General features: G+C 36.3%; 1 protein-coding gene across 1 annotated transcript; it reads right to left on the minus strand.

The window, feature by feature from the left end:
- Window positions 1–3,602: 3,602 nt before the first annotated feature.
- LOC146168454 (protein unc-93 homolog A-like) lies at window positions 3,603–9,635 on the minus strand. Its single transcript, XM_083389229.1, has 8 exons — window positions 9,509–9,635; window positions 8,077–8,258; window positions 6,698–7,040; window positions 6,534–6,616; window positions 5,860–6,027; window positions 5,148–5,382; window positions 4,175–4,342; window positions 3,603–3,882 (listed from the first exon to the last, which is right to left on the minus strand). The coding sequence occupies exons 1-8, from the start codon at window positions 9,561–9,563 to the stop codon at window positions 3,836–3,838; spliced, it is 1,281 nt and encodes a 426-aa protein (XP_083245355.1). The 5' UTR covers window positions 9,564–9,635; the 3' UTR covers window positions 3,603–3,835.
- Between the last annotated feature and the right edge of the window lie 1,351 nt (window positions 9,636–10,986).

Below are 10,986 nucleotides of genomic sequence, written 5' to 3' on the forward strand. Positions count from 1 at the left end.
CCTTGATGAGTTTTGGGGAAAAAACGAAAAGCGATCTTTTTCCTTCATTTCTCTCTTTAAATGCACATGTGCCAAGCTCAAGCTCGCGAGAATAAACTGCACAGCTATGCATTAAAATAAATCTATGCTGATGCCTACAGTGGGGACAACCCTAACACTACAATACTACATCTACCACAACGCATGTCGATTACAGTCAAATCAGGATTGGCTCGTCTATTACGTAATAAAAAGCATGCTTGCAGTTGGAGACTATACGCCAGGGGTCGGCAACCGGCCGCATGAGAAACCTAAAATGTTGTGGCGGGCCAAGTCAAAAATAGGACTCAAATTCACGCAAGATGACGTCATAAAACAAATAGGTTAGCAAATTTGTTATTACGTTTGTAGTTGTGAGAAAATGTGCCATTTAAGTCGAATTTATAGAAGGCCACAAGACGTCGCGCCAAGCGCGAAAAAATTACGACTATGTTTGTTTTAAAATGCAAACTTTATTTGAGATTTTTAGGGGGGAGCATTGAGCACAGACAAAAAATGTACATTGCTTGATGTATTGGCGTTTATCAAGTTGTGGGGTGCGCTGAACCAAAAGTTAAGATTAAAATATGTAAAAATTTCGTACAAAAAACTTTAATTTTTTAAGCTTCAAGTTGCCGATGTGTTACTTGCGGCACAGCGGCCATATTACAAAGACGACGATTTAAAAATCGGGAGAAACACACAACATGGAATTAACTAAATTAGGTTTACAGGATGTGAATCCGTATATTTCAGAGTTTAGAAAAGGGTAGGTATTTCGTTTATATTTTAAAGACGGAATACTTTCGACGCGCAAAAAACATTTAAATATTAGGCTAAGTTTGTTAAACTTTCGTTGGAGAGAGTGCCACATTGCATTGGACGCTATTTGTCTGTAAAGTTTCCAAAAATTGCACGGAAGATACGAGAAAGACAGAATAGATTTGCGTGAAGCGCGAAAACAATTTCCGTTTTTGTATTTCAAACAAGCTAAAAATCGAATTTGGCGTGGTCATGACTAGATCCGTCCCTGAAAAGAGTGTTTACGATACAACCTAACATGTAGAAACTCACTCTGGTTTTCGCTTAGTATGTACTTTAAGAAAAACAAGCTGCGGGCCGGATTAAACTGCTTGGCGGGCCGGATCCGGCCCGCGGGCCGTATGTTGCCCAGTTCTGGTCTATACTATAGGGTTATTTCACCGATTTACGTAACCAAAATAAGATGGAGATTCAGCAATCCACTCATAAGGTTCATAGAAAATATCCAACCACATGCTATTCCACCTTAAAAATGTACAGTTTGCTGCCTTATTAGTTTCGAAATTTAGTACTGCGCATGCGCACACGTCGGACTCGGGTAGTTTTACCTAGTCTTACTCGAGCCCAATCCGACTCCTCAGCGCTGCTGTAATCTGACGTCTATTTTTCGCATCTTGGGAGACGCCATTAAACCTATTTTCAGAAGTTAAATTCTGTAAGATACCCAAATTTTAGGGCATTGTGACGTAATACGAACGGTTAGTCGTAAACAATAAGTTTAACGCCCTAAACCCCCAAAAAGTTAAATACAACAGTTAAGACGCTAAATTGTGACAGCAACACTGCAGATCAAACTGAAATTGTGTGCAACCATTTATTTCACGCTGGTGTTAGTGATGCGATAGACTAGTTGTGGTGTAGATATGTACCGGTAAGCATATAGTTGAGTGGTATGCATAGTCATAGTCAATATTTAAACGAAAACACCAGGATGTAGTTAAATAGATATGAGGAATAAGGCAGAGGAATAATGTTTAGTAATGATTAAGTGTGAAGTTTTGAGGCTTATAATATGCCTATACCGGTACTTTGTGCATGACACTCAGCCTAGGCTTGCCTGCAGTTATCAAAAATATGTGAACTAATAGCAAAAAATATGGCAGGAACAGTACAGTAGTTGAGTGGCATAATGTTCAATAGTGTAGCGGCACTCTATGTTACGACGCACATTTATTTTGCACCGAACCGGACATATTGACTTTTTCTTTTCGTTCTCTTCTTGCATTTGCATTGTGTAATTGTCTGCCCTTAGAAAGAATTTGAAACTAACCGCGATTCGGCGCAGCAAGCCGATGCCTTATTTGCAGCCCGAGAGAATACCTCACAACTTTCAATTTCGAAACTACAGCGTCAAACGACAAAGCCCACCGATGCATCCCCCCTTGTTCATTCCCCCAGGGAAACTGGCAAGCCGACCTTGTTTAGCTGCTACAATGGCCGGCCGAGCTATTAGCAGCCTTTTCTTTGTTTGAGATCGCTTAGCTGGTCGTAATTTTTTAGTGGATACGGGCGCTGAGATTAGCGTTTTGCCTCCCACAGGACCTGAGCATCGCGCGAATTCTTCCGACAAAACTCTTGTCGCTGCTAATGGCACCAAAATTCGAACTTACGGTTCTCGTTCGATATCAATGGCTTTTCCTTCAGGCAGATTTAAATGGAAGTTTGTTCTGGCCGATGTTGCTCGGCCATTACTCGGCGCCGATTTTCTGAGGGCCCACGCCCTACTTGTGGATCTCAAGCGCCAACGCCTAATCAACGCTGAAACGTTCTGCAGCACTCCAATCAGAAGGGCGCCGCAATTAGCGCCTCGCCTCAATGCGATCGCTTCGGGCACATTAGTGTACACACGAATTTTGGCTGAATTTCCAAGGATTGCAACGCCACACTTTTCGCAAGCACTACCTAAGCTTGGTGTACAACACTTTTTTCTCCACTGAGTACAAAATTTAGCCAGACTGCATACTCGGGAATTATTGAAAATATTATTAGTTCTTTAGTCATTTTTCGCCATCCGATTGTGTCATTATAGAATATATAGACACTCGAAAAGTTACTTTTGCGCTCACGCTTTGTAAATCAACAATTTCTGCTCCACAAGTTTATCAAGGCGAGCACAACATTGTGTGAACTGTGGAAGTGAATTGTCACAATAATCTGTTACGTTTGAATATCTCTAAAAAGTGTCTTACATAAAGAAAAACCTTTAGCAAATTCATTTTTAGTTTAAGTTACCATGTTTCTGTGACTATTTTTTTAAATTTCTACTATTATTGCGTTAGGTTACGGTTTAGGTTATCTTGACTCAAACCGAAAGCGTTGAAAAGTAAACTTTAATCCTGAATAACTGTCTATTATAAACCAAATACTTTAATACATCTAGTAGCTTTACCACAATTAACTAAATTATAAGTGTACCTACGTCAGCTGATCGCTGAAATGCATGTCCAATATGACAGAGTTTACTTTCTGGCCTCCCCATTTACATTCAAAATTATAAAACCAAAAAAAAAAATATTTAATCAAAGACTTTATTGTTTATATTTCAAAACATTGACGAGAAAAAACAAACATTAGAACTTAAAATTAAGCTTATATAAAAGAAGCAAAATAAACCTCCAGTCTAAGAAAGGGATCATTTGGTTGTTTTAAAAACGATTTTAATTAACTCCGGAGTATGACACAAAATCGTGAGGCCGCGTAAGATTTGGAAAAATTTATACGGGATCACGAAAACAGCGGGACCACTGGCTTATATTCTGTTAATTGTAATATTAGCTTACCACAGAAACAAGTAATATTGAAATATTTACAAGACGTTTGAGTAACAATCAAATTTGCTAATGAGAGAAAACCTCACAAACAAATATTGATTACAACGGTAGATGGTTATCATTTGTACAATACAACAATGGTCCTTGAAACAATCGCGTTCCGAATTCATTAGTATCTTCGGATTACGTAGTTGGAACAGCTTTTAACATTTTAATGATCATTTTCAGACCTTTTGGTTCTTTTGCTTTTTGTTTATCATGTAGGCAATTCCTGAAAAAAAATCATGTATTGTTTATTTCTGCTGTCGCTACCAGGCATAGTATAGACTGAAAATAAGTTCTTCTGGTATATATTTGTTTGTCCAACGTTTAAACCAAATTTTACAATACTATAAACGATTTCTAAAAATAAGTAAATGTTATTTAAAAACGCTGCAATTGATTTCAATTGATCGGAAATCGGTTCAGGTTAAGTTTTATATAAACGTCAAAAGGGATTCTACAAAGGAAATCGCTGCGAAGTTACCGAATTCGTGAATTTTACAAAATTGAACAGCTCTTACCATAGCCAAGGACTGAAATGCAGATAATTCCTATCTGAATGTAGATTTTGACATACACGCAAAGAGTTGTGCTCCAGCCATATTGAATCGCATATCCAACCAAAAACAAAATGTTCCAAGCGGTGAACATTACGTCTTGATCGTCGGGAAAGAAAGATGCATGAATTTCTAAATGTAAATACATACTTAGTTAAATAACCACATCTAATATAAAGTTTATGCTAAAGTTGAGAAGCATACAGAAGTCAAAGACTCTTCTCTGGTACGATCCTTTTATAATACCAGCTAACAACAACATACAGGTTAATTCTTTATTATCATGCATTTGCCCTACTGAAACCTACATTTATTTGTAGTTGTAAGTTAATAACTAAAATTTCTTAAATCTGACCTAGTTGTTTGTTAAATTTATTTTTTGTGTTTACCTTTTATCATAATGTCCAAGTCAATATAATTTCATACAAAATTCTATATCCGGCCTACGTTGATTTGTTCTTATAGTTTTATTCAGTCCTTTATAGATAATGTTTGGTGACTTCTGAATCTAGGATATTTTTATTCTTTTGTTATTGTAAAATTGTGTAAATTATTATTCATTGTGTAATTATAATGATTTATTCAATAGGCAACGAAGCCGCCAAGATTAAAAAAAAATCTAGTATTCATCCTGACAAAGCATACAAACTAAAGAGTTTTTCCAAGAGAGTCATGCTCCAAGTATCATAAGCAACGTATTTTCAAATTAGCTAAATGTCAGGGGACAACTTCTTATTAAACTCTTTATGTTAATTGCGACAAATGACTTGTATTTTGCTATTGGAGAAAATTTACTAATAGGAAGCAAACGTTTTGTCATAACGGCAATTTCGACCAATACTTAAAAAAAATTAGCCAACCAAACATACCATAATAGGCTAATATATGCGGGGTCCTATTTTATAATTAGGACTTTATAAATGTTTAAGTTGTTTACCATTAACTATGGGTGGCCAAACTCCATTGACCGCTCCAACAACCACGAACAGAATGTACACCATCCAAAGGTTTTCTTCATTCGGCTTCCAAAACAAACATAGCATATATCCTCCAATGTCCAAAACGAAACCTATTGCAACAGCTAGATTGACGCCAAGTCTACTTGCCAGCTTAGTACTGAGAACTGACACTACAGCAGCAGCGCTTGCAAAAATAACCATACAGAGTCCGACCTAAAACAAAACATGTGTGAGAAGCACGCATTGTTAAATAGTGAACAATAAATAAAAAAACGGACAATTTGCGATATAAGTTACTTCTGATCCAAGTGGGCATTGTGACATATTTCCTTCTTTTATGGGTTAATGCGGTTTAAATGTGTCGCAGTTACTGATTTACAATGCTTTAACGACGATTTTTACAAAAATTACTCCCAAGAAACACACAAAAAAAAGTGCTGAAAACAACTTTGTTCTTTGAATCGTGGACAAACGATGTCCTTAAAAAAATTTAACTTTATTGACTTTAGATGTAAATCGGCATCATTGACACAATTAAGTGTTTGTTTAACTTGTATGACAATTAAGTGTTGCTCATATTCCAATACGAATATTATAATATAAAGCTAATTGTAAAACGAACAATTAGGCTGAATACATAACGTGATACCGCACTTTAAGAATCTCTACTCTTTTATCAACATGTCAAACCTGGTCAACTCCGAGCATACACGAAGCAAATGCTCTGGTCATTTCAGCAAACCCGAAAGACAGAAGAATACCGCAGTATATGGTAATGGGTGCTATGAGGAGAAGCTTCGGGCGAATGATATGCCGGCCGGTCGCCTTCACCGCGGACAGAGCTAATGCTACCGAATCCTTAAAAACACCTTATGTTATTTTATCAATCGATAAAGAAGGTAGCAGCGCGGTAATGTTTATGAAAAACGTCGTAAATCAATTAGACAGTTTATCTAAAGCAGGGGTTCTTAAACTGGGGTCCATGGACCCCTTGGGGGTCCTTGAAACTAGTTTTAGGGGGTTAATATTAGTGTATATTTAAGAGTAAATATTAGTGTATATTTTTTGATTAAAAATAAAACAGTTTTGCACTGAATCCTATTTACACTCCATTTCACTTTCACATTTTTGGACCAAAATCAGAAGATTTATAAAGTCTATTTGTACTGTGACGTCAATTTATGATGTCATTTTGGACTTTTTTTTTCCGACCGTGGTCGAAGCTAGGTTAAAAAAAATTTTAGGGGTCCGCGGTAAAAAAAGTTTAAAAACCCCTAATCTTAAGCAAACTTTAATGGACTGACGTTTTCATAGGACATATTAAAGTTTAAATATAAACAGAAATACTTTTGTGACAGTCCTACCTGATTCCCACCTTTTCCACAGCATGAACCACCTTTTATTGAAACAATGTCTTCATGTTTGGGCACCTCTACACTATTAAGTTCTTAATGAAAAAGAATGAGGGTAATGTACATAATATAATTATATAAAACACCCTTGTCCCTTATGTGTATAGAAATTTTACCAATCTTTTCTTTGTCTTGTGTGATCTCCATATTCGTGTTTTCCCCTTCCTTTGATTCATCTATAGGTTTGGTAGTAGTGATGTGAAGGGCAATGGATAGCAATATAAGACCTGCCATCATCCCAAAGACAACGTAGAGAATGGTCATGGAGGTGGGGACATATTGCGCCATGTTGGCTGCTGTTATATTGGGATCCTGGCAATCGTGAATTCCGCAGACTTGCAGTCTTTTTGCGATGTTCAAGTCGGCGGATGTGTTGAGCGAAGAATTTGACAATTGTACATCTGGTATAGAACTGGCACCGCCGTACAGAATTGCGTAGCTCATTAGGTTAGCAAGTACCTTTAAAAAAAACAAGGGGTTTTAATAAACACACGGGAAAATTAATGTAATAGCTTTATTTGAAAAATACTGGAATTTCCCAAACATGGATTCGTTGATCCATGGGGGCTCTATGAGAAATTTTCAATATATCTTCGCAAGTAGCGCATCTAGAAATTTTGTTCGGGAGTGTGGGATTTTTTTTCAGGTATGACCTCACAAATTACCTTGTAACGTAGTTTTAATTCAGGTCATTTTAGAAAACGATCTGTTTTTGAAAAAAGTTTACTACTGTGCACTTGCAGTAAAGTTAATCGCTGGATGCTCGAATGAATTTGCGCTATGTGTTTCAGATGACGAACTTTAACCTTACAAGCAAACTTGACGCATTGGGCCAAACGATTAGCACTATCGACTCCACAGTTAAACGGCTGTAACCAAATCAGGTAAAAAAGCGTAAAATAGTGAACACAGCGTTTATCGTGTTTTAAAAGTTGGATAGGGGTTACTCATGATATGTAGGAAATATTGTAAAAGTTTAGTAATTTGGGTAAACAGCAAAATATACAAAATATTGCCAGGAATCGCATTTCGTAAAGAGTCCAGACAGATTGGCTGTGAACACATAGAAAATATGTAAATTGTATACATCTGCCTTAGCCTAAAAAAATTCTCCTGACACACAGAATAAAATGTAAAATAGTTGTGCATTTAGGTAAAGTTAAAGTTAAAATTTAGGCATAGTTTAGGAAAAATATAGTTTGAGGGGTATGACATCGTAGCCCACTCCCCTCACTCTGCAACATCTTTTAAATTCAGTAGGCTACCGCATTATTTTTTATTTTTATGTCATATTTTTTTATTGTTTTTTATGTCATATATTTTTTTTTTATAAAAATTTTTCTACAACAACTTGTTATGTAGGCTGGGTATATAACGTACAAATTAATTTTATAAGCAAAATAGGCTTTTTGACGATATTTTGTTTTAGGAATTCTGAATTTCCCATGTATACAAAAAATTAAGTATAATATTCCTTAAATCATTTTAAACGAACCTGGCTAACTTGAAAAGCCATGAAAAAGTATCCAATGTATTCCGTCTCATACTGCCTTACTTCTTTGCTGCCGTAGCGCGCTTGGCAACGAGCAAAGTGCAAGACATATAGGAGTGTGACTGGCCACATCGTCGCCTCAGCAAATCCGCTTGCGATAGATGTGGGGATCAACAGATAACCGACTAATCATTGTTCGGAAGAAAACAAAACAAAATACAGTTGTAGCCTTAACGTGTTAACAACACTCGTTCAGTAGGCTATATGGGTATTACTTAAGTTAAGCGATATTGGTTATTACTTAGGCGATATGGGTTATTATACCACGAAGCTTATTTGTCAATTTCAGTGGGATGATTATTGCAATGCTATAACATGCTACCTGCGATCGCTAAATAGCAAATATTAGCATCTAGTCTTTCACTTGTTCAAGTTTCAAACTTCATTTAATGGAAAATATTAGGTCATTATCATAGTTTATTTGACTTATTTAATAAAATGTCATATTCTAGAAAAAATAAAATTCGACATTTAAGTGGTAATTAAATAAGTTTTGCACGGCGATCACGGTATTGTACAACACGATAAAAGTTTATGTCATTGATTTGCTTCGGATTGACGTTACCACTTAAAACGTCTGTCAGATTATCGGAAAATGTGCAGCGTTTTGTGGACAATCTTACACTATACAGTAACAGTAATAGGAATGCGTGCCTTTTCCACTCATTTAACATATGGTTGTAGTTTACAAGTGTTGCATATTAATAAAACAACTGCGAAACCGTGGCGCAAACAGCAATAATTAAAGGGGTGGCACGGACCAGGCGATGTTCCAGGATTTTTGTTTAGGTAAATTTAAACATGACGTCATACAATAAATAAATCTAGCCTAATAAAAAATAACCCTTCAAAAAACTTCTGTGCCAGACTGGTCAACTTCGTGTAACTTAAATTCGCGCTCAAATGCCTTACAGGTTACATAGGCAAAACCTACATTTTGGCATGTCCTGGAAGCTAGCTTATCGAACACAACAGGATGAATTTTCGTGTTTCTGGTTTAGTTAAAACATTTGTATTTTAAATGTCGTCACTATACTTTCAACGCTAATAAAACATTGTGTTAGGGGTAAATAAAACAGTCGTCCAATTTCACTTTTGAGAATCAAATTATTTGACAAAGTGAACTTAAACATACAAGAAGTGACTCATTGGAGGTAAAGACCGAAAAAAGGGATCAAACTACGAAATAGATTAACAAACAGAACTAATGTTTGCTACATTTTTTTCTTTGGTTGACATGTCGTACGCAACAAATGGGGTCTTGCATATCGACAGACGACAACCACTCCTAATTGCACCCCTGGATACCAATGTGCATTAATATGGCTCCAGGTTCACGGCCAAGAAAAAAACTCACTACTGGTACCCGCCTTACCTGGATAGTAATTCGCCAGCACAAATGAAAGGTATCCGATCTGACACATGATCATCGTACATTTGGGCCCGGCCACTCGAATGATAACCGGAGTAAGGAATATACCAAGAACAGTTGAAGTAGAGTATGCAACTGTAGCCGCGGTTGCCCCTTTACATAAAACAAACAACAAATCAGCCATATACTTTTCGTCGTTGGAAAATAGAAAATCCATTGATATATTTTATTTGTTTATTAAAAATTCACTAAACATAGAATTCATCCTGACTTACCTAGACCTCCTTCGATGTTGATGCTTGATTGCAGAAAAAGCATGGCGTAATAGGTGCCATATGTTAGAAAACAAGTAACGCAGAACAAAGTATAACGTAGCGCCACCACTCGTGTAGGGGCAAGAGTCATTGTAAATCTAAATATCGATAAAAGTAACACAAAATTTCCAGAAATCTGAAAGTATAACATTTTTTTTCGCCTTAACAACTCTTTTTAGTGTAATGTGTTTCATAAGCTATATTTTTATTGTTATTTTGCCTTTTCACAAATAATGTCGAGGTTTGTTCAAACAATGGAAAAAATTAGGAATGTCAATAGTTGGTAAAGACACCCATTAAACCCATCCTGATAATTAGCTATATTAGTGATGGGCAACCTTTTCGAATAGATTGCAATTTTGTTACGTTGTGACCCACACAACATTATATCTGTGGTTACAGCAATTTAGCTAAACAACTAAAAAGCAACTTCTCACCTTATATAAGTACACATAATCAACAGCATTTCGCTTTAGAAATTCACTTACATTTGGAATAAATCCAACTAATAAGACAAGGAAAGAATAATAAAGGAGGCCTAAATATTGCCTAAAGTGTTTTGCAATACTTGGTTCTAATCAAGGCCAATTTAAAACTTGTTTCCACCTCTGTAGCTCACCTGGATAATTTTGTTGTGCATCACAGTGCTGGACATGGCTTGGCCATGCTTTTTAGCTCTATCGTTATTGCCCATTGCTTATACGCAGGGTTATCATTTGCCATGACCAAAAAATAAGTAAGTCACAAAGTTACGTCAGGACGCGCAAAATAAAGCTAACATCCAGATTAATCGCGCAAAGCGCGAAAATATTACGTTTATTTGATTGAAATTGACAAAACTTTTAATTTGAGTAGACATGACGCCTTGTAGTTTAGGGCTTTAGGCACATAAAAGATATTGGCATATTTTTTCCAAATAATGGCATTTGTAGTTTTTATATAAATAACAGTATTAATAGTCTAACAGAAATTGTTCTTTGCAGAGTTTAAGTCACACGGCTAAACCTGCAATAGTATGCATAGCGCCTTTAGGCTGAACTGCTTTCTTAAAGCAGTATATAAGCACAAAAAATAAACACTTTTAAACGGACAGAAATTTGCGTGAACCGCTTTTTTGCGTAAAAACGTGAAATCTCATGCAACCACTACCCTAAATCCACGTGTACC

The sequence above is a fragment of the Ascidiella aspersa genome, chromosome 1 (genome assembly GCF_963924565.1).
Source record: "Ascidiella aspersa chromosome 1, kaAscAspe10.2, whole genome shotgun sequence".
In the NCBI taxonomy this organism is placed as follows: domain Eukaryota; kingdom Metazoa; phylum Chordata; class Ascidiacea; order Phlebobranchia; family Ascidiidae; genus Ascidiella; species Ascidiella aspersa.

Bases quoted from the DNA above. Each gene is read 5' to 3' on its own strand.
- LOC146168454 (XM_083389229.1), bottom strand. From the start codon at position 9,563: ATGATCATGTGTCAGATCGGATACCTTTCATTTGTGCTGGCGAATTAC. The intron at 6,028-6,533 runs GTAGGACTGTCA...GGTGTTTTTAAG, and splicing joins GTGGAAAAGGTGGGAATCAG to GATTCGGTAGCATTAGCTCT. The intron at 4,343-5,147 runs GTAAACAACTTA...ATTTACATTTAG, and splicing joins TTGGCCACCCATAGTTAATG to AAATTCATGCATCTTTCTTT.